We start from the raw sequence: 27,881 nt of genomic DNA, 5'->3' as shown, positions 1-27,881 counted from the left end.
ACATCATTTATTTGAGGAGACTGGGTACCAACTCTGCACAGCTGTACATTAATCTCTGCTCTGGACAGAACAAAAGCTCCCAATGGAAGATTTCCAACTTACTGCAAAGAAAATAGATTAAAAGCCTAGAAGGTAAACACAGATACACACACTTGTGGTGTACTATGGGATCTGGCATCGGACCATCTGTGTGCCTCAAAATAAATAAATCCTCCTTCACTTCATCACCAGAACCACTCCTCCTCCAAAATCCACTCACTGATGTTGGTCCTTTGAGCGTATGTATGGCTGTCTGTGTTCGTGCATGTGTCTTGCTCTGTGTGATCTCATTACTCAAGTAGTCCCCTCTGTTTGTCTGCCATTTGATGTCAATGGCCAATCACAATCATTCTCTAATAAGAGGGTGGCCCTTACTCAAACCACTCCACACATTTCTTGTTAACAAACTATAGTTTTGGCAAGTCTGTTAGGACACCTACTTTGTGCATGACACAAGTATTTTTCCAACAATTGTTTACAGACAGATTATTTCATTTATAATTCATTGTATCACAATTCCAGTGGGTCAGAAGTTTACATACACTAAGTTGACGGTACCTTTAAACAGCTTGGAAAATTCCAGAAAATGATGTCATGGCATTAGAAGCTTCTGATAGGCTAATTGACATAATTTGAGTCAATTGGAGGTGCACCTGTGGATGTATTTCAAGACCTACCTTCAAACTCAGTGCCTCTTTGCTTGACATCATGGGAAAATCTAAAGAAATCAGTCAAGACCTAAAAAAAAAAAATTGTAGACCTCTGCAAGTCTGGTTCATCATTGGGAGCAATTTCCAAACACCTGAAGGTACCACATTCATCTGTACAAACAATAGTACGCAAGTATAAACACCATGGGACCATGCAGCCGTCAACCGCTCAGGAAGGAGACGCGTTCTGTCTCCTAGAGATGAACGTACTTTGGTGCGAAAAGTGAAAATCAATCCCAGAACAACAGCAAAGGACCTTGTGATGATGCTGGAGGAAACAGGTACAAAAGTATCTATATCCACAGTAAAACGAGTCCTATATCGACATAACCTGAAAGGCCGCTCAGCAAGGAAGAAGCCACTGCTCCAAAACCATAAAAAAGCCAGACTACGGTTTGCAACTGCACCGTAGTCTGAGACAAAGATCGTACTTTCTGGAGAAATGTCCTCTGGTCTGATGAAACAAAAATAGAACTGTTTGGCCATAATGACCATTGTTATGTTTGGAGGAAAAAGGGGGAGGCTTGAAGCCGAAGAACACCATCCCAACCGTGAAGCAAGGGGGTGGCAGCATCATGTTGTGGGGGTGCTTTGATGCAGAAGGGACTGGTCCACTTCACAAAATAGATTGCATCATGAGGAAGGAAAACGTTGTGGATATATTGAAGCAACATCTCAAGACATCAGTCAGGAAGTTAAAGCTTGGTCGCAAATGGATCTTCCAAATGGGCAATGACCCCAAGCATACTTCCAAAGTTGTGGCAAAATGGCTTAAGGACAACACAGTCAAGGTATTGGAGCGGCCATCACAAAGCCCTGACCTCAATCCTATAGAACATTTGTGGGCAGAACTGAAAAAGCGTGTGTGAGCAAGGAGGCCTACAAACCTGACTCAGTTACACCAGCTCTGTCAGGAGGAATGGGACAAAATTCACCCAACTTATTGTGGGAAGCTTGTGGAAGGCTACCTGAAACATTTGACCCAAGTTAAACAATTTAAAGGCAATGCTACCAAATACTAATTGAGTGTATGTAAACTTCTGACCCCCTGGGAATGTGATGAAAGAAATGAAAGCTGAAATAAATCTCTCTCTACTATTATTCTGACATTTCACATTCTTAAAATAAAGCGGTGATGCTAAGTGACCTAAAACAGGGAACTTTTACTAGAATTAAATGTCAGGAATTGTGAAAAACTGAGTTTAAATGTAGTTGGCTAAGGTGTATGTAAACTTACAACTTCAACTGTATGTCTATCAGAGCTGTATGTTAGCTGCATGAATAGACCGTTTGGAATTTATAACTCATTAATATTTCTTACAAAAATGAGAAGTGTTTTAATTTAGTCAATTTTAGTTTGAAAGGCATATTGTTGACATTAGCCCTCTGATTACAGTGAAGGGCAAGACACACAGCTCTGTTCTGGACCAGCTGCAGCTTTCCAAGGTTTTTCATTGCAAGACCTGACCATATATTCAGGAAAAAGTAAAAATAATCTCTTTATCATAGACAGACCTCTCACCATCTTTACAACAATTGAATCAATATGCCTTGACTATGACAATTTACAGTCCAACATGTTAAGTCTGCTCAACTTGCTCAACAGCCAACATTCATTACCAGATCCAGCTGAGGTTTAACATTTATGGAGTGATTTGTACCAAATACTTTGCTCTTAGTCTTCAATATATTCAGGACTAGTTCATTACTCGCCACCCATTTTGAAACTGAGTGCAACTCTTTGTTTAGAGAGTTGCAGTGATTTCACAAGCTGTGGCCGCTGACGTGTATGAGGTTGAATCTTCCGCATATATAGACACACAGGCCTGGTTTAAGGCTAGTGGTAGATAATTAGTAAAAATAGAAAACACTAATAGGGATAGTTCAATCAAAAAAGTTTTTCTGATGTCAAAAGTGGTGTAATGTTGAGATGAGTCAATGTGCCACTCTGCTGTGTTGCTATCCTGCTCTCCTGGTGAAGAACTACAGCATCAGAACATTAAACTGAAAATCAGCAACAGTTTGGAACCAGAAGGAAAAACGGACAAGATTGAGGATTTTTTATTTGCTGTGCAGTTCAATCTCCTGGTGGTGATTGCTCAATGAGAGCTTTACACACACGGTATTCTGCGTGTTTCTACTTAAAATACACTCTTGCCTAGACAGCGTTTCCCCCACTTTTTTAATTTAGTCAAATATAAAGCTTTGCAATCAAAGCCTAAGCACTGGTGGGGGTTTAGTTAAAATAATTAAAAAGCTGGAGAGCACTGAGCGAGAGACAGGAATAGGCAGCTTTCAGAAAGAGAGAGCTCCAGCAAAACAAATCCAGCAAATTTGTTTGCTGCTTGAAAAATAAAGAGATTAGACGCAATGGATGTGTCTGAAAATGTTACTAGCTGTCATACCCTTGCTTCCTCTATCCTGGTTTTCTAAATTCCTCTCAAAGCACATTGGAGGAGAGGATCCAGGAGGTTATTCTCTCTGACCTACTCCTCCAATGAGATTCGAGACGGCTTGTAACATTTTTAGAGACAGCCAATTGATTCAGCTTTCTGACTCCCTGCTGTCCTCTCTTGGTTTTGATAAAGCAATTTGTTCTTCTCTAAAGGTGACTACTACCTTTTCTGTCCACTAACCAGCCCTCAAAGGCTACAAGGGAGTTTACCAAAAAGTAATAACATATCAAACCATTAATAATCCACAAAATTCAACACAATACATAATTTAATTCTGTGCATTGTTTACTTTACTTTAGATCTGCATAAATGATCTCCACCAGCTCATCTCAAGTTGAGATACATCATGCTGTTACTGTAAGTAACACAGTTGCTTTTTGCATTTCAGATCAGATCAGAAAATGTTACTCATTGTTATTTTCCTTTTAAAGTTTTACATTTACATAAAAATGAGTCATCAAATTTGATTCTTGATGACAATAACACTTATTTCTGTAATTTCTTTAGTGTCCTTTTTTTAACGTATCAGATTTACAGTAAATTATGATGATTTTTTTGGTATGTGAAGATTGGACACATGTAGTGTTAAGGCAAAGGAATTATCTTCACAGATGAATCACAACAACAATAGAACCCAGGATAAAGGGGTTCAGTAAATGTGGTCTGGACTCTGTAGAGGAGGGTCATTGTGTCAGAGACGCTGTAGAAGGACAGAGTTCCTGCACTGTGGTCCAGGTACACTCCTACTCTGGAGGAGGGCGCGACAGGGATTTTAATCTCTTCTGCAGATTCAATCTCTTCCTTATCAAAGTCCATATTAAATGTCAAACGTGACTCAAATGGTGCCATATTGTGCCTGATAGAGCAGCTATCCGAATTACATACCAAACACCAGGACTTATCATTGTTCCCAAACCAACACTCTGTTCCACCGTGCCTCTTGATCCCTTTATATGAGACCGCTATAGTAATCCCGAACCCAATCCACTCTACCTCCCAGTAGCAGACTCCAGACAGACCCTCTTTACACAGCACCTGGTGCCACACCTGAAATCTTTCTGGATTGTGAGGACGTATGATCTGGCGCTCACGACTGTAGGCCACCTTTGTGTTCTCTTCAGACAGATACAAACGTTGAGTTGGTGTGTTAGGATCCAATGTCAGCTGGCAATAATCTGTGAATATATGAGAGAAAAGCTGTGGTGAAGATGAACTCAAGATGTCAGTGGGTATTGTTGAATAAAAAAAAGTATGTTTTTGTGTGTGTGTTTAACGCACATTTCAAGAACTCTTCTCTGGTCCTGGGCCCAGGAGGTGGGACAATGTGAAGTTCTGACACTATGAAAACAGAGAGAATCCAACATGACTGGTCCATCCAGACTGATCATGCCTAGGGTTGCACATTTTGAGGAATATTCTGGAGGTGGAAACTTTCCGTGGGAATTAACGGGAATATATGGGAATTAACGGAAATATATGCAAATTAATATTAATACCATTGAAATGTAGATCCTTTTTGCATTGGATATATTTACTATATCATATGGAAACAGAAACATAAACCTTTTACCTTATCATAAGTAGACATAATTGCAAATGATTAAATCCTTCCAATAGAAATAAAAAAACAATTTAGTTACGAATTTAACTTTAATTAAATGAGTTGACACTTCACATGGGATTATTTCACTGAACAACAATAGAAAGGGAATTTTGAATGACCCCAATGATCCATCGCATCTCCCAAAAACGTTTTCAACATACATCTGTAAAATAATAGTCTAGAAACTAAAGCTTTGGTTGTTTTCCTCTCAGGCATCCATGTCTTCTCCCTGGACCTCCTCAATGTCCACCTCTTGAACATCAGACTCTGAGGCCTCATCTTCACTGTCACTTTCCAACCTTGTTGAGGATGGCTCATTGTCAGGACCAAAAAGCCTCAAATTTGCCTGGATGGCCACCAATTTTTCAACCCTTCTATTGGTCAGCCTGTTGCGTGCTTTGGTGTGTGTGTTCCCAAACAAGGACCAGTTGCACTCTGAGACTGCTGATGTTGGTGGGATTTGGAGGATGATGGAGGCAACAGGGGGAAGAGCCTCAGATTCCCAAAGTCCCTTCTACCAGGTGGCTGATGAAATATGTTGGCACGACTGCCATATTGCATCTCCATCCCAAAGCCCTTGCTTGGAAGTATACTTCACCAGACTACCAAAAAATCTCTGCCCTCATCCAGGCCAAGGTGGCGAGACACTGTAGTGATGACACCATAGGCCTTGTTGATCTCTGCACCAGACAGGATGCTCTTGCCAGCATACTTGGGGTCCAACATGTACGCTGCGGCGTGTATGGGCTTCAGGCAGAAGTCTTCACGCTTTTTGATGTATTTCAGAACTGCAGTTTCCTCTGCTTGGAGCAACAGTGAAGTGGGCAGGGCAGTACGGATTTCTTCTCTTACATCTGCAAGCAGAGTCTGAACATCAGACAGGATGGCATTGTCTCCCTCAATCTGTGCAATGGCTACTGCTACAGGTTTCAGGAGTTTCAGGCTGCTTACCACTCTCTCCCAAAATACATCATCCAGGAGGATCCTCTGATGGGGCTGTCCATATCGGCAGACTGTGATATGGCCATTTCTTGGAGAGACTCCTTCCCCTCCAGGAGACTGTCAAACATGATGACAACACCACCCCAATGGGTGTTGCTGGGCGGCTTCAATGTGGTGCTCTTATTCTTCTCACTTTGCTTGGTGAGGTAGATTGCTGCTATAACTTGAGGACCCTTCACATACCTAACCATTTCATTGGCTCTCTTGTAGAGTGTATCCATTGTTTTCAGTGCCATGATGTCCTTGAGGAGCAGATTCAATGCATGAGCAGTACAGCCAATGGGTGAGATGTGAGGGCAGGACTCCTCCACTTTAGTCCAAGCAGCCTTCATGTTCGCAGCATTGTCTGTCACCAGTGCAAATACCTTCTGTGGTACAAGGTCATTGATGACTGCCTTCAGCTCATCTGCAATGTAGAGACCGGTGTGTCTGTTGTCCCTTGTGTCTATGCTCTTGAAGAATACTGGTTGAGGGGAGGAGATGATGTAGTTAATTATACCTTGCCCACGAACATTCGACCACCCATCAGAGATGATTGCAATACACTCTGCTTTCTCTATGATTTGCTTGACCTTCACTTGAACTATGTTGAACTCTGCAAATTAGTAGATAGAGCATGTCTGGTTGGAGGGGTGTATGCTGAGTGAAGAACATTCAGAAATCTCTTCCAATACACATTGCCTTTGAGCATCAGAGGTGAACCAGTTGCATACACAGCTCGAGCAAGACATTCCTCAGCCTTTCTCTGACTACGTTCCTCCATTGAGTCAAAAAAACTTCTGATTCCAGAAGAACCATGAGCTATTGCTATTGATAAGGTGTCTGATTCATCATTTTCACCTCGAATAGAAGAGGGACTTTTGTCCGAGGTTGCTTGTTGTGAGCGCTGAGGGAACTTTATGCACTTGGCCAGATGATTCTGCATCTTTGTTGCATTCTTCACATATGATTTGGCACAGTATTTGCAAATGTACACAGTTTTTCATTCTACATTAGCTGCAGTGAAATGTCTCCACACATCAGATAGTGCCTGTGGCACTTTCCTGTAAAGATTAGAAACAAAATGTAAAACAACCCCAAATACAATTCCATGTACAGATAAATAGTTAAGCAGTTAGATTAAACAAGTCCTTTGTAAGATAAATTATTTAAAATGAAACATGTATGGAAACAGGTTAATTAACACTCCTCAGTTAGCATGTGCTACCCACATGCTAGCAAAAACTAACTAGCAGAAATTGTTAAAAGTTAGAAATTATTTAAACCCACTTTGCTGTAGGCTACTATTTACAAGTTAACAAAAAATCATGTATGTCATATAGAATATATTCACCCCATCCAGTATTGTAATCAAAACTTACCTCAATAGCATCTCATTAGTGTGCAAGATCTTGAGAATCAGCTGTACATGTGATGGAAGAGTGCACTGTGCATGAAGAGGTTTGCAATTCCATTGAATTGGGGATAGTTTAACCAAAATATGCCACAATACCTAGAATTGCCTTGTGTATCCCACAAAAAAGGTTCACCGTTATAAGCTAACTTTTTCGATGAATTTAAGCAAAATTCCCCAAATTCCAGGGCTTAACTTCCCATGGCACTACCAGATTCAGTCAACTGCATCCATTTAAGAAACACTCTGGTGAAAATCAAATGCCCTATCTAGAACGTCACCATCGGCAAATTGATTGAATTCCATATTTTAATGTGGTCTAAAAAGAAGTGTCCTTACTTTGTACAGACATCTTAATTATCTCCCCAGCGCAGCTATCTTCAAGTCTGTTTCTTAGCTCAGAGACAGATTTCATAACATCCTCAAAGGAGACGTGATGGTTGATAGTGATGCTGGGTAAGGCCTCAGATCCAGGAGGGACACAGAGAGACTGGAAACTCTAGATTCAAAGACCAGGAAAAAAATAAAATATGATTATTGAGAAACAAATTAGTTTAAAGTTTTATTTTACTCAGTTGTATGTATGGGATACACATGGTATACACCATCCAACAAAATGCTTACTTGTAGGTAGACCAGAGGCTTAGCGCAGTTTCCCCGGCCCCAATAAACTGCTGTTTTGGAATTAATTTCCTGCTATTCGACACATTTTGCCATAAAAAAAAAATGCATATGACGTGTTCATATGATATCTGGTGCTATGGTTTTTGTTGTTGTTTAGGCCCCCCGCCTTGCGGGGTCTGCAGGGGTGTGTGCGAGTGTTCTAAGAAATAAGAAAATATAACAATACCAACATACAGTGAGGGAAAAAAGTATTTGATTCCCTGCTGATTTTGTACGTTTGCTCACTGACAAAGAAATGATCAGTGTATAATTTTAATGGTAGGTTTATTTGAACAGTGAGAGACAGAATAACAACAAAAAAAATCCAGAAAAACGCATGTCAAAAATGTTATAAATTGATTTGCATTTTAATGAGGGAAATAAGTACTTGATCCCTCTGCGAAACATGACTTAGTACTTGGTGGCAAAACACTTGTTGGCAATCACAGAGGTCAGACGTTTCTTGTAGTTGGCCACCAGGTTTGCACACATCTCAGGAGGGATTTTGTCCCACTCCTCTTTGCAGATCTTCTCCAAGTCATTAAAGGTTTCGAGGCTGACGTTTGGCAACTCGAACCTTCAGCTCCCTCCACAGATTTTCTATGGGATTAAGGTCTGGAGACTGGCTAGGCCACTCCAGGACCTTAATGTGCTTCTTCTTGAGCCACTCCTTTGTTGCCTTGGCTGGGTGTTTTGGGTCATTGTCATGCTGGAATACCCATCCACGACCCATTTTCAATGCCCTGGCTGAGGGAAGGAGGTTCTCACCCAAGATTTGACGGTACATGGCCCCGTCCATCGTCCCTTTGATTCGGTGAAGTTGTCCTGTCCCCTTAGCAGAAAAACACCCCCAAAGCATAATGTTTCCACTTCCATGTTTGACGGTGGGGATGGTATTCTTGGGGTCATAGGCAGCATTCCTCCTCCTCCAAACACGGCGAGTTGAGTTGATGCCAAAGAGGTCAATTTTGGTCTCATCTGACCACAACACTTTCACCCAGTTGTCCTCTGAATCATTCAGATGTTTATTGGCAAACTTCAGACGGGAATGTATATGTGCTTTCTTGAGCAGGGGGACCTTGCGGGCGCTACAGGATTTCAGTCCTTCACGGCGTAGTGTGTTACCAATTGTTTTCTTGGTGACTATGGTCCCAGCTGCCTTGAGATCATTGACAAGATTCTCCTGTGTAGTTCTGGGCTGAGTCCTCACCGTTCTCATGATCATTGCAACTCCACGAGGTGATATTTTGCATGGAGCCCCAGCCTTGTGTAGGTCTACAATCTTGTCCCTGACAACCTTGGAGAGCTCTTTGGTCTTGGCTATGGTGGAGAGTTTGGAATCTGATTGATTGATTTTGTGGACAGGTGTCTTTTATACAGGTAACAAACTGAGATTAGGAGCACTCCCTTTAAGACTGTGCTCCTAATCTCAGCTCGTTACCTGTATAAAAGACACCTGGGTGCCAGAAATCTTTCTGATTGAGAGGGTGTCAAATACTTATTTCCCTCATTAAAATGCAAATCAATTTCTAACATTTTTGACATGCGTTTTTCTGGATTTTTTTGTTGTTATTCTGTCTCTCACTGTCCAAATAAACCTACCATTAAAATTATAGACTGATCATTTCTTTGTCAGTGGGCAAACGTACAAAATCAGCAGGGGATCAAATACTTTTCCCCCCCACTGTAAAGTTAATGGCTCAGTAGAACAGAATAAACATTTTAGCATCAGTATAATACAGGAAGGCACAATTTATAGATTCAATTAATTTAATTAAAGATTTCCCTTTAGGAGTGACTCCTACTGCAATGGACAGAGAGGACAGTGATGTCACCTGGAGGAAATGGATGTGATCCTCTGTGTGTGAAAGCTGCTCCAGCTCAGCCTCTCTCCTCTTCAGCTCAGCCACCTCCTGCTCCAGCTGCTTCAGGAGTCCTTCAGCCCGACTTACATTAGCCTTCTCCTGGGCTCTGATAAGCTCCTTCACCTCAGAGTGCCTTCCCTCAATGGAGCGGATCAGTTCATTAAAGATCTTCTCACTGCTCTCAACTGCTGCCTGTGCAGAGCGCTGTTAGGACACACAGAGAGAGGAGAGGTGGGGGGCATTTTAATCAGCCCATTAATTCAGCTCTCACCAGAAATCCAGACAGCCTGTTCCCCACAGTGAGGCTCAGTGTGATGGGAATGTGGCCCTCCATGGGTTCCTCACTGGCTCTAGTTATGCTGGACTTTAGTTTAAGAATAGTAAGTCACTTAGAAAGGACTATCTGCTAAGTGAAAGCATGTAAATGTGACTTGTTTAAGGAAACTAGGAGCATGTCACACGTCACTACTTCACAGGAGCGGCATTCGAACGTAAACATTTATTTTTTATCAAAATTTTTTGGGCAGAAATGCCTTCTGGAACATGTGAACTTTCATTTGCCTTAATAACAAACGTGTATTCCATCCAAAAATACGAATACAATTGTTAAATTACGAGCCTAGTTAGCTTTGCCACAGAAAAAGACAGGAACCTTCCCGCTAGCCATGATTGGCTGAGATAATGGATGGGCTGGAAATGCCGGGAGATGAGTTTAGATTGGTCTGCCATGTACCACGCATATGTTTATAACGTGAGCTGCTCAATATGTGTTGACAGTCCTTTCTACCGTGCTGTTTTTAAAAGATCGACAGATCAGTTGGAAAAAGTGATGGGTTAATTTCTGCACTGGCCACGGTCAGTGTGAACCGGAGTGACTTAACACAACGCTGACAAAACAAGATGTAACGTTAGCTACAAACAAAACGGAGTTAAATGGTTCCAGTCTGCCGTGAAGCAATCATCCATGTAGACTCCATGTAAGAGTCTTGCTACATTTTCAGATATGTTTCTAATTTAGTCAGAAAGTCATTTTTATTGCAAGTTAAAGCGTACTGTTAGTTAGCTAGCAAACATTGCTAATGTTACGTGTATGATCTGTGAGGTAATATTATTTGAATCAGAAAATCCATTTGAATTGCTAGTTATAGCCTAATGTTAGCTAGCTAACACTGAACCTAGTTTGTTAGCTTTAGCTACCTGCAGATTCATACTACATCTATGACAATGTTTGTATTGGTAGTAGTATGAGTTGTGATTATGCTAGTTCATTGTCCACCTAGTAGATGTGGCCGTGGGGGGGGGGGTTATAGCATTTCCTTCACATGACCAATCAATTTAGACAAGTGTGTCAGGTAAGCATCATCTACTAATGATAAAATATTTTATCTGGATACTTTGTTTTTGATATTGTTACTATGCAGCTAACCACTTCACTGTACTGTTTACACCTGTATCCTATGCATGTGACAAATAAACTTAGATTTTAGCGTGTGTTTACCACATGGCCTCACATGTGAATCCTTAAAGAGATGGGTGGGGCTAATGCTTAAGAGGGTGTGAACGTTGCTGAACGAGTGTAGACAAAGAAGAGCTCTCCTGTAGGTGTACCAAATTATTCAAAGGACATTTTCTCAAAAGTGGGGTTACAAGTTAATCAACTTTCAAAGCAGAATTACTTTCCCATTGTTCATTAACTGCAGTGTATGATATACCATTTTCTAGCTCTGTCTCTCTACTTTTATCCAATGTAAAAAACACAATTTCAAATGTTGGTACAAAAATGTTTTGCTACATAAGACCGAATCGAGGCGGTTGGTCACAAATGGTCAAAACTCACCTTGAATGACTTCACAGCCTGTCTCACCTCCAGCATCTCCTTCTCTCTCTCCTTGATTCTCTGCTTAGATTTCTCCCCCAACTGCCTCTGTAGAGAAACAAATGTCATTTCATTCATTATTTTTCTGTTCTAATAAATGATAGTCAGACTTTATGGCATGTCAATGTCCATGTCTTATGAAGGAAAAGGGTTATGTAGTGTTCTGTGTATGTTTTCCTGTTTTGCAAGTTCATACATGAAATTCGTCCTTGTTCAGATGCAAATATGGTACATAGGGACAATTCGTTTTATTTTGTAATTCTTAATATTTAAGCAAGCGAATTAAGGTTCTTACTTGTTTTTCAGCTATTTCGGCTGCAGCAGAGACTATATCATGGCCTTTATGTTTATCCAACATACACAGATGACAGATACATTGCTGATCTGTCCGGCAGTAAACCTCCAGTAGTTTGTCATGATGAGAGCAGATCTTCTCCTGTAGTTGTGTGGAGGCTTTGACCAGCTTGTGCTTCTTAAAGGCAGGAGATTCATAGTGAGGCTGGAGGTGTGTCTCACAGTAAGAGGCCAGACACACCAGACAGAACTTGACAGCTTTTAATTTTCTCCCAGTGCAGGCGTCACACTCAACATCTCCAGGTCCAGCATAACAGTGAGCAGGAGGAGCAGCTTGGAGTTTTGTCTTCTTTTTTTTCTTTTTAGTATTTTTTTCTGTCAGTGTTTTCACCATTTCAGCCATAACTGTGTTTCTGTTCAGAAAAGGCCTTGGGTTGAAGGTCTGTCTGCACTGGGGGCAGCTGCAGACAAGCTTCTGGTCTTCCTGATCCCAGTAGCCTTTAATACAGACCATACAGTAGCTGTGTCCACAGGGAATAGTCACTGGATCTTTTAGTATCGCCAAACAGATCGAACAACTGATCGAGTCCATGGCTTCTGCCGTTTTGTAACACATAAAAAGCCTGCGCTTCAGAGATATGTTTAGTTTCCTGTTTGCAGAGTAGGAGTGGCTTTCACGGACCTATAACATTTCACTTCCTGGATCTATGAACTCACATCTCAGATACCAGGTATGGCCAGCAGAGGACATGTAAGTAGAGCGCCGTAGCCAGAGAGAGAGACTTTCTTCGATGCATTGTAATTGAGATTGTCAACCGTAGAATAACATTTACTAGAACAGCCATGCCCATTCAAATCAACATTCCAGGACAGTTGGACCAGCAGCTATCAACTAAACTGACATTACATGTGCCACATCAGATTGCATATAATTTATTTAAATGATGAAACCAAGAATGCAAACAGTTCATTGTCTATGGCCCTTGCCTAAACTAATATCTAACATTAGAATCAATCCCTTTTAGTGAAATGGACTGAATATTTTAACATGTTGTGCATTCACCAGTAGTTTGTATTACTGTTCTCATAAAATAATGATGTTAAGTGTGTCAGGTTGAAACAGATACAATACAGATAAAAACAAATGAATAAAAATAGCAGTGTGCAGGGGTGGTTGGAAGCTCAAGGGCTTATATGAAAACCACACCACAAAAATAAGTACAATACATAAGTACAAAAATAAAAAAGGTTTGTTAAAACAGATAACAAAATGTACTAATTATAAATGTATAAATGAATTGATCAGTAATCACAACAACAACAAAAACAGTATTTGTTTTGTTTAAATGTGTGTGTGCATGTGAGTGTGTGAGATTAGGCTAAATGGAGGAGATTACTGAGTAGTTTGGTTCATCAGTCTTCTTGAAGTTATTGAGTGATGATGTTTTGGCAATGTGAAGATCAAAATTCCAGAGTATTATACCTCTGTATTTGTCAGAGAATTTACTATGTGAGGTGCAGCAGTGGGGAGGGTTGTCTTGTGTCATATAGATGGACTTCAGAATTAACCTGGAAGTATCCATTGAAGGGTTTAGGTAAACTGCCTAGGAGGTATGAATATTTGTAGAAAGTGCATATTTGCCTATCCCCTCGCCATGAACTGAACTGTATGAACTGTAACTTATCCCATGAACCAAACTGTATGAACTGTAACTTATCCCATGAACTGAATGAACTGTAACTTATCCCATTAACCAAACTGTATGAACTGTAACTTATCCCATGAACTGAATGAACTGTAACTTATCCCATTAACCAAACTGTATGAACTGTAACTTATCCCATGAACTGAACTTTTTGAACTGTAACTTATCCCATGAACTGAACTGTATGAACTGTAACTTATCCCATGAACTGTATCAACTGTAACTTATCCCATGAACTGAACTGTATGAACTGTAACTTATCCCATGAACTGTATCTTATCCCATGAACTGAACTGTATCTTATCCCATGAACTGTATCTTATCCCATGAACTGTATCCACGTTTTTGTAATGTTGTTTGTGATTTACATTGTATGTATTTATGCATTCATAATAATAATAATAATAATTTGCAATATTGGTATTATTGGTCTTACTCATTGCTACAATTAGCTAAGTAAACAATTCAAACCAGTGTTTAGCAAAGCTTGGAGAGAACTTCATTTGGGTGCATCTATTTCTAATTTTGAGAATTAATAAAATGTAATATTTTTCTTGAATAAAATAGATTTTAATCTGAATTGATCCCAACAGCAAATATGTCACCTAACCAATGCAGAGACCATTAATCCAACCCAATCGATAACCTATAAATTAAAGGTAACCTTCATGATCAATACAGTATGCAGATGGGTATACAGCAGTTGTCTGGATTATGTAGCCTAAATAAGGCTGTGTTGCCTCCTTACCTAACAAATCGATTATTCAAGGAAAGCCACTCAAGATATCCTGAGCCATGTTCATCTGTGACCAGCTCCTCCAGAGAGGACAGACATTTTTAAGACAAACTGAGACAAACTGGTAGAATCTACAGTGCCTTCAGAAAGTATTCACACCCCTTGACATTTTCCACATTTGTTTGTTACAGCCTGAATTTAAAATGGATTAAATTGAGATTTTGTGGCACTCGCCTACACAAAATACCCCATAATGTCATTTAAAATGAAATGAAAAGCTGAAATGTCATGAGTCACCTCTTTGTTATGGAAAGCTTAAATCAGTTCAGGAATAAAAATGTGCTTAACAAGTCACATAAGTGGCATGGACTCACTCTGTGTGCAATAATAGTGTTTAACATGATTTTTGAATCATTGAACTACCTCATCTCTGTACCCAACACATACAATTATCTGTAAGGTCCCTCAGTCGAGCAGTGAATTTCAAACACAGATTCATCCACAAAGACCAAGGTTTTCCAATGCCTCGCAAAGGGTAACTATTCTTTTTAAAACAGACATTGAATATTCCTTTGAGCATGGTGAAGTTATTAATTACACATTGGGTGGTGTATCAATACACCCAGTCACTATAAAGATACAGGCGTCCTTTAACTAAAATGCCAGTTGCAGAGTTTAATGGCTGTGATAGGAGAAAACGGGAAGATGGATCAACAACATTGTAGTTACTCCACAATACCAACCTAAATCACAGTGAAAAGAAGGAGGCCTCTACTTAATCAAAATATTCCAAAACACGCATCCTGTTTGGAATAAAGCACTGAAGTAAAACTGCAAAAAATGTGGCTAAGGAATTTACTTTATGTCCTGAATACAGTGTTATGTTTGGGGCAAACAACATATCACTGAGTACCACTCTTATTTTCAAGCATGGTGGTGGCTGCATCATGTTATAGGTATGCTTGTCATCGGCAAGGACTAGGGAGTAATGCTTTGCTTGCTGTTTGGGGTTTTAGGCTGGGTTTCTGTACAGCACTTTGAGATATCAGCTGATGTACGAAGGGCTATATAAATAAATTTGATTTGATTTAATTTGGGCTAAAAATAAATAGAGCTATGCATAGGCAAAATCCTAGAGGAAAACCTGGTTCAGTCTGCTTCCCAAAAGACACTGGGAGACAAATTCACCTTTCAGCAGGACAATAACCTAAAACACAAGGCCAAATATACACTGGAGTTGCTTACCAAGAAAACATTGAATGTTCCTGAGTGGCCGAGTTACAGTTGACTTAAATTGTCTTGAAAAATTGATGGCAAGACTTGAAAAAGCAATGATCAACAACCAAATTGACAGCTTGAATAAAAAAAATATATATTGAAATATTGTACAATTCAGGTGTGCAAAGCTTTTAGATGTAACCAGAAAGACTCACAGCTGTAAACGCTGCCAAATGTGATTCTAATATGTTTTGACTCAGGGGTGTGAATATTTTTTGTAAATGAGATATTTCTGTATTTAGTACATTTGCTAACATTTCTAAAAACATGTTTCACTTTGTTATTATGGGGTATTGCGTGTAGATGGGTGAGCAACAACAAAAAAATGTAATCCATTTTAGATTTAGGCTTTAACACAAAATGTGGAATAAGTCAAGGGGTATGGATACTTTCTGAAGGCACGTAGTCAAATGTAGAAGTGAAACTAACAGACTTCCTTCTAACCATCCCCAACCAACCCTGTCCTTTTCTGTGCTCGTTCGTTAGTTCTTTATTACGACTCAACTCCTTCATAAATACACTGAGGTATAGCATCTGGGTAACTGTAGGACTCTAATTCCTTTCATTCACAACATTCAAGAGGAACAGAATATGAATTATCTGGAGTTAGGGGAGTCCTACAGTTAATTATCCAGCTGCTTCCTCAGAATGTTCATAAAGGATTTGAGTCGTAAAGATAGTTACACTGACTGAGACTACTGTATTTGACTTATATGGATTTTAAGAGTAAACTTTGAAAAGGTCATTTAAAAGTAATTATCTTTACATTTTATTATTTAACTTAGTAAGTCAGCTAAGAACAAATTCTTATTTACAATGATGGCCAACCGGGGAACAGTGGGTTAACTGCCTTGTTCTGGGGCTTCTGCCAGATTTGAACCTTATCAGCTCGTGGATTCGATCCAGCAACCTTTCGGTTACCAGCCCAACGCTCTAACCACTAGGCTACTTGTCGCCCCAAATTGCTTTACCTGGCACACCCTAAACGATTTTATCAGATCTTGACAAAGAGCTTCCAGTTTATACAGTTCTTGAAATTTGAAAAGCTACATTATGTCAATAGAGAACGGAAAAAAATAGACTATTTTAAACTTATTCATTTTGTACATGAAACAAGTATCCCAAGATAAAGTAGTTGAGGTGGCACAGGAAGTTTGAAATGTTTGAAGTTCAAATGAGAAGAAAGCTGAAAACAAGGCCTTATTTTCCCATTTCGAAGGGAATCGTGTTAATTTAACCAAAATGTCCTTTATTGAAAAAGAAGATGGTACAGTGTGACCCAAAATACTAATACAGACGTGTGACTGACTAAAAAGTACACTTCGTCCAGCCTCTGCTCCAGAGTTAATTACACTAAGAAACCCTTTAGGGAGAGGTGAGCATAAAAATAAAAAAATCCTAAGAGGAAAACAGAGGATTTGAGAGAGCTGAGGATGAGTAACTTGCAGACACATTACAGTAGATGGAGAAAACTCAAACCTAACACAGGCAGGCAAACAACAGAGTTGAAGGGTTTTGGTTAATATTTTAACAAATTTTCATTCAGGAAGTGATTTAAAGTTCAAATCGTGATTTGAAAAAAACATTTACAGCAAATAATGAGCAATTTCACTTCATCCCCTGATCGGACTGCTCTTAACTCAGCATTACACGTGTACAATTTGCATATGCCAATAACAATGAAACTTTCAGTTTGTGGACTGTAGATTGTCAGCAAATAGTCAAAATATGATACATAGCAGTTTTACCAAACTAACACCGGGTAACAAAGTCATACAAAATATAGTTCTGAAAATATATTTAAGATTTTATCAGACTCAGTATAAAGTGAGGAAGTGCACCAGAGAGTTCATAAGAAAATATGATTTATTTAAACTATGGTCAAGTATGATGTGGTACCCAGTCAAGTCTTGTGAAACACTTAGCTCCGATTGTGCTTTGGGACTATGATGACTATGCAGTAAAAATGACAGTTTTATCAGCATACATACATAGTAAAACAACATGGTTATTCACCTAAATGTAAGAGTTTCAAGCTAAAAAGTACTTCATGTATACTCAGCAAAAAAAGAAACGTCCATTTTTCAGGACCACGTCTTTCAAAGATAATTCGTAAAAATCCAAATAACTTCACAGATCTTCACTGTAAAGGGTTGAAACACTGTTTCCCATGCTTGTTCAATGAACCATAAACAACTAATGAACATGCACCTGTGGAACAGTCGTTAAGACACTAACAGCTTACAGACGGTAGGCAATTAAGGTCACAGTTATGAAAACTTAGGACACTAAAGAGGCCGTTCTACTGACTCTGAAAATCACCAAAAGAAAGATGCCCAGGGTCCCTGCTCATCTGTGTGAACGTGCCTTAGGCATGCTGCAAGGAGGCATGAGGACTGCAGATGAGGCCAGGGCAATAAATTGCAATGTCCGTACTGTGAGACGCCTAAGACAGCGCTACAGGGAGACAGGACGGACAGCTGATCGTCCTCGCAGTGGCAGACCACGTGTAACACCTGCACAGGACCGGTACATCCGAACATCACACCTGCGGGACAGGTACAGGATGGCAACAACAACTGCCTGAGTTACACCAGGAATGCACAATCCCTCCATCAGTGCTCAGACTGTCCGCAATAGGCTGAGAGAGGCTGGACTGAGGGCTTGTAGGCCTGTTGTAAGGCAGGTCCTCACCAAACATCACTGGCAAAGTCGTCGTCTATGGGTACAAACCCACCGGCGCTGGACCAGACAGGACTGGCAAAAAGTGCTCTTCAATGACGAGTCGCGGTTTTGTCTCACCAGGGGTGATGGTCAGATTTGCGTTTATCGTCGAAGGAATGAGCGTTACACCGAGGCCTGTTCTCTGGAGCGGGATCGATTTGGAGGTGGAGGGTCCGTCATGGTCTGGGGCGGTGTGTCACAGCATCATCGGACTGAGCTTGTTGTCATCGCAGGCAATCTCAACGCTGTGCATTACAGGAAAGACGTCCTGTGTGGTACCCTCTTGTGGTACCCTTCCTGCAGGCTCATCCTGACATGATTCTCCAGCATGACAATGTCACCAGCCATACTGCTCATTCTGTGTGTGAATTCCTGCAAGACAGGAATGTCAGTGTTCTGCCATGGCCAGCGAAGAGCCCAGATCTCAATCCCATTAAGCACGTCTGGGACCTGTTGGATCGGAGGGTGAGAGCTAGAGACATTCCCCCAGAAATGTCTGGGAACTTGCAGGTGCCTTGGTGGAAGAGCGGGGTAACATCTCACAGCAAGAACTGGCAAATCTGGTGCAGTCCATAAGGAGATGCACTGCAGTACTTAATGTAGCTGGTGGCCACACCAGATACTGACTGTTACTTTTGATTTTGACCCCCCTTTGTTCAGTGACACATTATTCCATTTCTGTTAGTCACTTGTTCAGTTTATGTCTCAGTTGTTGAATCTTGTTATGTTCATACAAATATTTACACGTTAACTTTGCTGAAGATAAACGCAGTTGACAGTGAAGACGTTTTTTTTTGTTGCTGAGTTTATTTAACCATCTGAAAAACACTAATACAATGCCACTCTGTTCTCTGCTGGCAGTATTTGAGCATTAGGCCTAAGTACGCAGCAAATGTTTTCACCGTAGGGTAAAATAAACAACTGTCAAGAAATGTGGGTGTGTTATATGACCCGGCCTGAGTTGAAGTAGACCATCTTTACTGTAAAAATGTTATGTTCGTGTGTCCCCATCTGCATTACCTGTGTTGTCTGACCAGGTCAGAGTTCAGATAAACCACAGTTGCTGTGATATCGTCTCTGTACATGCGTGCCAGGTCCTCAGGCAGAGCCAACATAGATGCCAGTCTCTCCTGGCAGAGCTCTCCATACTGCCCGGTGCCCAGGGCATGTCTGATGAGGTGTGTGGCAGCATTGGGGTCCAGGGTGGGCATGGCAAGGGCACGGCGTTTCCACAGCAGCTCTTGCATCTGGCCCAGGTTCAACTGTCTCTCAGTGGGGGAGACTGGAGCCTAGAGGGATGATGGTTTACTACATTAGAACTGATAATTGGATATACGCACCTGGACAAAAAACACCTGTAAGAAGTTTCTCCCTACAGCCCTCACACACACCCTCATCCTTACCTGTAGATGAATCCCACTCAGGTGTTCACCCACCAGCCGTACCGCCTCCTCAGAGCTCATCTCGTCCCACAGCCCGTCAGAGCCCAGGATCAGGAAGCGGTCCTGCGGTCGGAGGCTGTGATAGGTCAGCTGCGGCGCCACGTCCAGGTAGGGCGGGGTCAGGTAGTTGGGCGGAGTGTACTGGTAGAGGTTAAGGAAGTCCAGTTCTATTCCAGACTCCAGGCTTTCTAGAACACTCTGCTGCAGCTCAAGGCTCCACTTGAACCTTACGTCTCCAAACGAACGCAGAGGCATCAGGATCTAGAGATCACGAGATGGAGAATTAGTCACACAGAATACATGCAGAGGTAATTATACTGTATGAGTCTGTCTTCCAGTGACCACCGTTTCTCTCTCCAGCTCAGCCTGGTCTTTCTTATGATATACAAATAAAATCGACAGTATTTGATCGAACAACTATTATGTGATAGTGGTGGTGTGTTCTGACCCCCAGCAGCCTGTCGTCAGTGACCACCGTGTCCCTCTCCGAGGGGGGGTGCTGGGCTCGGAGCCTCTCCAGCTCAGCCTCGTTTTGTGCGTTGTGGTCCTGGGACAGGGGTAAGGCGCTCCACGACCCGTCCTCCTCCTGCACCCCCAGCACTGCACGGCAGTCACCTAAGTTTACGCCACACAATAGAACAGAACTTCATTTTCATCTGTGTTCAAGGAAGAGAATAATAGTATAGTATTTTAATGTGCATTTGTTGCGAACAGGGAGTACTTTAAGAGTGTCATTATCACAGAGTTATGATACAATTCCATTATAGAGAGCTTACAAAATATTAAGAACACCTTCCTAATATTGAGTTGCACTCCCTTTTGCCCTCAGAACAGCCAGAATTTGTCGGGGCATGGACTCTATAAGCTGTCGAAAGCGTTCCACTGGGATGCTGGCCCATGTGGACGCCAAAGCTTCCCACAGTTGTGTCAAGTTGGCTGGATGTCCTTTGGGTGGTGAACCATTCTTGCTCAACAGTTTCCTGTGTGTATTGTGAAAAACCCAGCAGAGTTGCAGATCTTGACACCCTCAAACCGGTGCGACGAGCACCTACTAGCATACCCTGTTCAAAAGCACAAATCTTTACTCTTGCCCATTCACCCTCAATGACACACACACACACACACGTCTCTAGGCTTAAAAATCCTTCTTTAACCTGTCTCCTCCCCTTCATCTACACTAACTGAAATTGATTTAACAGGTGACATCAATAAGGGATCAGCGCTTTCACCTGGTCAGTCCATGTCATGGAAAGAGGAAGTGTTCTTAAATGTTTTGTACACTCAGCGTATATCCCACCCTACCTGCATTCGCCACATGGATCCCCTCAGTGCCCACGTGGGCAACACAGGCTGTGGAGCCAGCAAACGCCACCTAGTTGGATGTGTTAAACACAACAGAGAAAGTCAGGGGAGAATTGCCACCAATCCATTGCCACAATAAGTTAAAGACCAAGGCAATAGCATTGCTGATTTAGGTGAGAAAATCTGAAATTCCTGATGAATCTGGAATGAGGTGGACGGCACACACTCACACCTGTATGGCAGTACTCCTTATCAGGTCGCTAGAGTGTGGGACCTGGGCCTCCAGAGAGATGTCTGTGTCCAGACGCTTAAAGGCATAATACAGAGCATCAGGAGGACTGGGAGGGAGGCAAGGAGGATAGAGGGTTGGAGAGATGTATGAGAACCAGAAGACAAAAACAGTTGGTTAACAATACTAATCAGAGAGATGGAGTCAGGCCCACAGCTCATGCCATGCTCATTGTCTCACAACGTACACACACAGCCCCACCTCATTCCGTCGCCGTGCTCCTCGCTGTCCAGAAGCTCCTGCCAGAAGACCCGGAGGTGTTCTACATAGAGCGAGGCTGACTCTCTGTAGTTGTAGTCTCCGTGGTTTTTGTACCACTGTAAGATGGGAGGGACAGGCCTGCTCTGCTCCATGCAGTGTTCCAGCTCCTCCAGTCCTCTCTGGGACATCATGGCCACCGCCACGTAGTACAGCAGACGCTCACTGACCGCCTGGGCACACGCCCAGCCACCGTGACCATCAAATACCCCGAACAGCATGCCCTTAGTCTGGGGGAGAGAGAGAGAGAGAGAGAGAGGGAGGGAGGAGCTGGGGGAGCATGTGAGGCATTCTCCTGCTTGTTTGTAACTAACAACACACACACCTGTAGGCAGGTGGCTGCGCCACGGCGGTCCTCGTTGGGGGTGTTAGCTGCCAGCTGGTTGCTTTCAAACTTCCTCACAACACTGAGACCCCGGCCATCAAACTCAGGGATGCTCACAGCCTGGGTTAGAGAGAACAATAGGGTGTATTTAAATAACTGGCGAAGAAATGCTGCCTAAAACATGTTGGTTAGGGGTGAGCCATGCACACTGATGCAGACAGGGTGTGAATGCAGACCATATACAAAAATCACTCCATGGAAAAATACTAGACTGTACTAGATAAGTAGATCAACAACCTTCATTAGAAAGGCATTCTCCTGCTTGATGGTTTATATCAAGGGTTTTCGGTCCTGGGAAAGCCCAGCCCAATGCCATCACACCTGATTCACCTGAACTACCCAAGGGCATTGATGATTGGTTAAAACAGGTGCAATATTGTTGGGGCGGAACGAAAGTGTGCATCCTGAAGTGGCCCACATATAGATGGGAAATGAACACCCCTGCTTTATATGATTCCGTAGTGATTATTATAATAAGTGCTACCTGCTCGTTGGCTCGCAGGATGCTGCTGATCTGGACACGGCTCAGCTGGAAGTCCAGGTCCTGACGGGTGGAGAGGAAGCGCATGGTGGCCCGAGACCTACACCTAACACCAGACCCAGAACAGCCCCAGGAGGAGAGGCAGGCTCGCTGGGTCAGACTGGGCCACTGAGAGAGGGAGTGGCAGGAGGGTATGGAGGAGTAGAGGGCATGATGGCCGAGAGAGAAAGACAGGAGAAGGAATGGATAGATAATGACAGGCCAGCATTTGCATCGATAGTGCAAGCGTTCGCTCCCTCCAAGGGCTGCAATCAAACCTGTGTGATTCTCTGTTGCACTTCGCGCAAGTCACCCATTAATGTTATTTAGTCTACTTTCTGAGTGCAAACACCTGGTTTCCCAGACAATTGCCCTAATCCAGTCACTGATTGAAAGCTTTGGTGTTTCTGATCTCTCAGACAGCACCTACCTGGGGAGAGAGAGGGCTGAGGGTGCTGCTGGCAGCTCGCAGAAGGATGCGGCCACACACATGGCTAGACATCCGAAGGCTTGAGAATGAGGCTCTGCTGTGCCTCAGACCTAGAAAACAGCGGATAATCAGTAAATGTCTGGAATTATCACCTGCACACCTGACTAGGCTTATCAGATTTGGGAGTGGAAATAGCTAGCTACTGTAACGTTTGTTGTTCAAGTAGAGCGCTGACACAAGATGCAAGCACTAACGTTATAGCACGTTTGGTGAAGCTAGCGCTAAGTTGGCTATATATGTAGATTTATTGTAGAAACAACTTCAGGTAACGTTAGCTAGCTAGCTAAAATATAAACAGAATACAGTAACGTAACCTGCTAACTTTAGCCTACATCAGATCGTGGTCATTAGTGCACACACTGTAGCAAAGTTATGCAACGTAACTAGCTAACGTTACTTACACCGTTTAGGTTAACTTTAACAGTTAACGCTACGGTGTGCATTGATGAATACGACCAAAAATAGACTGCTGGTGTTAGCTAGCCACCACTGATGTACGCAGAATAGCTAGCGAAGTTGTCCACCGAATGCTTTGCAGGCGATATCGTAGAGCGATACTTAGATAGCGATATTTATCGGACGTATAATAATGAATCACGTACCTACTAGCTAACGACTGAAGAAGTGTGAATCAAACCATTCTCAGGTAGACTGCTGCGGTATGTGCCAGCTGCCCAAAAGAACAAGCCAGGTAAGCAACTACTTGCCTGTCAGCGACACCTTCTTCTTTGAGATTGGGTTGGCGGATCGCATCCAATTTTAAAGGTGCGTACACTGCCAACTACTGTACTGGAGTGTGAGGCCAGTCACGTCATACCTACATTGAATTTTCTTCAGTCCTGTTCCTCTAAGAAAGTGAAATAGAGCCCTAGATACCACTTCTAAGTCATAGAGTTCACAAAATATCAACACATGTTCCACCATTTCCACCACTGAATACTCATCACACAGACCTGTTTCATGTCTCTCTATCATCCACAATGTGGCATTCAAACCTGTATGCCCATACCTTGGTCTGCTCCACACAACATCCTCTCTCCTACATCCAATACTCCCCACCTCATCCTTAACTGACCTGTGCACCTGATAAAATTGCCTACCCTTACTACTAGAATCCCACTACCTTTACCAAAGAACGAGCCCTTTTGCCCGGATCAAGGACTTGACTTCCCTACGGCCCAACAGGACCTGAATATCTCAAATCAAATCAAATTGTATTTGTCACAAGTGCCGAATACAACAGGTGTAGACCTTACCGTGAAATGCTTACTTACAAGCCCTTAACCAACAATTCAGTTTAAGAAATAGAGTTAAGAAAATATTTACTAAATAAAAAAAATCTAAAAGTAACACAAGAAAGTTACATAACAATAACAAGGCTATATACAGGGGGTACCGGTACCGAGTCAATGTGCGGTGGTACAGGTTACAGGTCGGGATAATTTGTAATGTGACTATGCATAGATAATAAACAGCGAGTAGCAGAGGTGTAAATAGTCCGGGTGGCCATTTGATTAATTGTTCAGCAGTCTTATGGCTTGGGGGTAGAAGCTGTTATTAAGGAGCCTTTTGGTCCTAGACTTGGCACTCCGGTACCGCTTGCCATGCGGTAGCAGAGAGAACAGTCTATGACTTGGGTGACTGAAGTCCTTGACAATTTTTTGGGCCTTCCTCTGACACCGCCAAGTATATAGGTCCTGGATGTCAGGAAGATTGGCCTCAGTGATGTACTGGGCCATACACACTACCCTCTGTAGCGCCTTTCGGTCAGATACTGAGCAGTTGCCATACCAGGTGGTGATGCAACCGGTCAGGATGCTCTCGATGGTGCAGCTGTAGAACTTTTTGAGGATCTGGGGACCCATGCCAAATCTTTTCAGACTCCTGAGGGGCAAAAGGTGTTGTCGTGCCCTCTTCACAACTGTCTTGGTGTGTTTGGACCATGATAGTTCGTTGGTGATGTGGACACCAAGGAACTTGAAACTCTCGACCCGCTCCACTTCAGCAAAGTCAATGTTAATGGGGCCTGTTCGGCCCTCCTTTTCCTATAGTCCACGATCAGCTCCTTTGTCTTGCTCACATTGAGGGAGAGGTTGTCCTGGCACCACACTGCCAGGTCTCTGACCTCATCCTACAGGCTGTTTCATTGTTGTTGGTGATCAGGCCTACCACTGTTGTGTGGTCAGCAAACTTAATGATCGGGTTGGAGTCGTGCTTGGCCCCGCAGTTGTGGGTGAACAGGGAGTACAGGAGGGGACTAAGCACGCACCCTGAGGGACCCCAGTGTTGAGGATCAGCATGGCAGATGTGTTGTTGCCTACCCTTACCACCTGGGGGCGGCCCGTCAGGAAGTCCAGTATCCAGTTGCAGAGGGATGTGTTTAGTCCCAGGGTCCTTAGCTTAGTGATGAGCTTTGTGGGTACTATGGTGTTGACCGCTGAGCTGTAGTCAATGAACAACATTCTCACATAGGTGTTTCTTTTGTACATAGGTGTTCCTTTTGATTGAGATTCCGTCATCTGTGGATCTGTTGTGGTGGTATGCGAATGTAACAAGGTTGGTTATGTTTCCACTTGCCTCTAAAGAAATGTGTACTTAATGTTCAAGCATTCGTATTGGTTGGTTCAACTGATGACAATAAGGTGTGTTGTGATTGGCCCCGCTTGCAGATAGGGGGAGATCGCGAACGTCAGGTCTTCCCAGTATGAAAATGTGATGCAAGGGGTAGGTCACGTTCTGAATACTGTTTTATATTTTATATTTTACAATATGTTCAAGTTTGCTGTACGTTACGGATTTATACATGTGTGAGTATATGGTACCTGTTAGGGATTGAGGGGCTTTCTGGAATGTGCTTTGGCATATGATTGCTGTAGATAAGTGTTAACTAGCATACATCGTTGTAATGGTCACATAAGCCCACTGCTAACACAGTTGTCTTCATGCTACAGCTTTTGCCATCGACAGCCATCAGTATCATTAAGCCCTGCACAACTACCGTGCTGGTTCTCATTTAACAACAGGTATTTACACATGTTATATTTTGTATTGTATTTTTGTATTTTGTGACCCAGTATGAAAATGTGATGCAAGGGCTTTTGCCATCGACAGCCATCAGTATCATTAAGCCCTGCACAACTACTGTGCTGTTTCTCATTTAACAACAGGAATAAATAATGCTCAACTGGGACCACTGGCTGATGTGATTTATTAGGAAAAAAAAACACAACGCAAGGAGAGTACGCTATACATCTGTTACACTGGTGCCGTGACTCGTCTTCTTGTCTTCGCCGGACGTCACGTGGAGGGATCCGAGACCCGGCTTCAAGAAGTACTGCGGTTGCTGATGCACGCCAGAGGCCTAGGTTTCGAAGTCTGCACAAGTGGAATTCTCAGGGAGCTCCTGGTAGCATGAGTGAGTGGGGGGAAATATAATGTACTGGTTATTACTTGTATGTGGTGATGCTATGATTATTTAGTGATGTAATTGTGCTGTTATGCTAGTAACCTTCCGAAGCCAATTAACGTGAGGGCAACGCCATTTTCTACCACACGGTGGTGACAACTATTTATGATGGCGTTTCTTGTTACTTTTCTGTGTTGATTCTTGGTCTTGTTAGACATCTACTACTGAACGTTTGTTCTGAGTGGATTATGTTCATTTTGATTTGATAGAATTGTTCATATTGATTGTGATTTTTTTGGTTTTTTTTGTCTAAATATTTACATTAAAAAATATATATATATTTTTTTTATTTTATTTTAAAAATGGAAGGTTTTGGGAGAGGTAGGGGAGTTTTCATGTTTAACCCTTCACCGCCAGTGGGTAGGGGGGCAGCTATTTCTCCAGTTACTTCCACACCTCTGGCCAGGCCAACTGCACAGGCAAGTGTGCGCTTTCCACGTGATTTAGAGCTACCTCAACTCAGTGCATTCGAGCCAGTTTCACCTAGTCCTAGGAAGGAGGATGTGTCTATGGATTTCCTGGCAGACATTGTTAAGCAGATAGGTCACTCCATAGGTGAAAATATTGCCTCTTGTTTGGAACAAAGGCTATGGGAGATGGGGTAGGACAGAAGGTCGATTATGTTAGTGGTACCATGGCTGGGGCCAGCTCTAGTCTAAATGTAGTGGTGAAAAATGATGTCAGGGAACCAGTGTGTTTCAGGGGGGATGGTTCAGAGAAATGCACAGTGCATGAGTGGGAGGAGACCATGTTAGCGTACATGCAGAGGAAGGGCTATGATGGGCAGGAGAGCTCAGATGAAGTTTTGGGTAAACTGTCAGGGCGGGCACGTGACGTGGTAAGAGTAAGCCTACGCAGTAACCCAGTTGACTTAAGCCAGGGCCCTAGACCAGTTTTTGACATTCTGAAGCGTCACTTTAGCGACACAGTCAACTCCGACATGCCCCTAGCTGATGTTTATTCTACGTTGCCAATGGAAGGGGAGACTCCATTTGACTACTGGATCAGACTGAACAGGGCTATAGAGGTGGCAGAGGACTGTTTGAAGAGGCAGAACAAGGAGCTAGACAATCCATCACGTGTTCTGTCATGTTCATCAAGCACTGTCCGAACCCAGAGCTGTCATTGATATTCATGTGCAAAACATTGCATGAGTGGACGGTTGCGGAGGTCCATGGCAGGCTGGAGGAGTACCAGAGGAAGTGCAAGGCTCCACGTCCCTTGTGGCTGGCCCCACTAGTCACCACACTGATGCAGGAAGTAAGTAGGCCAGTGTCAGCTGTTGCAAACTGTCCGGACCCCTTGCAGCAGCCCACAACTGGCTCATCCGAGGCATTGGATCGGGTGATTGGCATGCTTGAACGGGTCTTGGAGCAGAGGCCAC

The 27,881-nt window shown here is 42.6% G+C and overlaps 2 protein-coding genes across 4 annotated transcripts; both read right to left on the bottom strand.

Moving 5' to 3' along the window:
* Positions 1 to 2,794: 2,794 nt before the first annotated feature.
* Positions 2,795 to 12,579, bottom strand: LOC106573470 (E3 ubiquitin/ISG15 ligase TRIM25). Of its 2 annotated transcripts, XM_014148551.2 has the most exons (6): positions 11,903 to 12,576; positions 11,569 to 11,655; positions 9,702 to 9,935; positions 7,543 to 7,702; positions 4,484 to 4,543; positions 2,795 to 4,380 (listed from the first exon to the last, which is right to left on the bottom strand). In XM_014148551.2, the coding sequence occupies exons 1-6, from the start codon at positions 12,515 to 12,517 to the stop codon at positions 3,791 to 3,793; spliced, it is 1,746 nt and encodes a 581-aa protein (XP_014004026.1). In that variant the 5' UTR covers positions 12,518 to 12,576; the 3' UTR covers positions 2,795 to 3,790. The 2 variants fall into 2 exon arrangements, with proteins under 2 accessions (XP_014004026.1, XP_045553083.1); XM_045697127.1 differs by lacking the exons at positions 2,795 to 4,380; positions 4,484 to 4,543 and adding an exon at positions 7,181 to 7,236 and having other exon boundaries at positions 11,903 to 12,579.
* Positions 12,580 to 18,989: 6,410 nt separating this feature from the next.
* pdp2 (putative pyruvate dehydrogenase phosphatase isoenzyme 2) lies at positions 18,990 to 23,809 on the bottom strand. 2 transcript variants are annotated; one of them, XM_014148555.2, is made up of 10 exons: positions 23,634 to 23,809; positions 22,972 to 23,081; positions 22,506 to 22,670; positions 21,962 to 22,081; positions 21,580 to 21,866; positions 21,322 to 21,427; positions 21,090 to 21,159; positions 20,236 to 20,402; positions 19,749 to 20,048; positions 18,990 to 19,634 (listed from the first exon to the last, which is right to left on the bottom strand). In XM_014148555.2, the coding sequence occupies exons 2-10, from the start codon at positions 23,041 to 23,043 to the stop codon at positions 19,362 to 19,364; spliced, it is 1,560 nt and encodes a 519-aa protein (XP_014004030.1). In that variant the 5' UTR covers positions 23,044 to 23,081; positions 23,634 to 23,809; the 3' UTR covers positions 18,990 to 19,361. The 2 variants fall into 2 exon arrangements, with proteins under 2 accessions (XP_014004030.1, XP_014004031.1); XM_014148556.2 differs by having other exon boundaries at positions 23,638 to 23,779.
* Between the last annotated feature and the right edge of the window lie 4,072 nt (positions 23,810 to 27,881).

This window comes from Salmo salar, chromosome ssa16 (genome assembly GCF_905237065.1).
Source record: "Salmo salar chromosome ssa16, Ssal_v3.1, whole genome shotgun sequence".
Lineage (NCBI taxonomy): Eukaryota > Metazoa > Chordata > Actinopteri > Salmoniformes > Salmonidae > Salmo > Salmo salar.
This window is presented reverse-complemented; position numbering and strand designations above follow the sequence as displayed.

Excerpts from the sequence above, each read along its gene's own strand:
- LOC106573470 (XM_014148551.2), bottom strand. The coding sequence starts at position 12,517 with ATGTGTTACAAAACGGCAGAAGCCATGGACTCGATCAGTTGTTCGATC. Across the intron at positions 11,656-11,902 it reads CCGAAATAGCTGAAAAACAA|AGGCAGTTGGGGGAGAAATC; the intron begins GTAAGAACCTTA and ends GTTTCTCTACAG. Across the intron at positions 9,936-11,568 it reads AGGCTGTGAAGTCATTCAAG|CGCTCTGCACAGGCAGCAGT; the intron begins GTGAGTTTTGAC and ends GTGTCCTAACAG.
- pdp2 (XM_014148555.2), bottom strand. The coding sequence starts at position 23,043 with ATGTCTAGCCATGTGTGTGGCCGCATCCTTCTGCGAGCTGCCAGCAGC. Across the intron at positions 22,671-22,971 it reads TCAGCCCTCTCTCTCCCCAG|TGGCCCAGTCTGACCCAGCG; the intron begins GTAGGTGCTGTC and ends TCCCTCTCTCAG. Across the intron at positions 20,403-21,089 it reads GATCCATGTGGCGAATGCAG|GTGACTGCCGTGCAGTGCTG; the intron begins GTAGGGTGGGAT and ends GCGTAAACTTAG.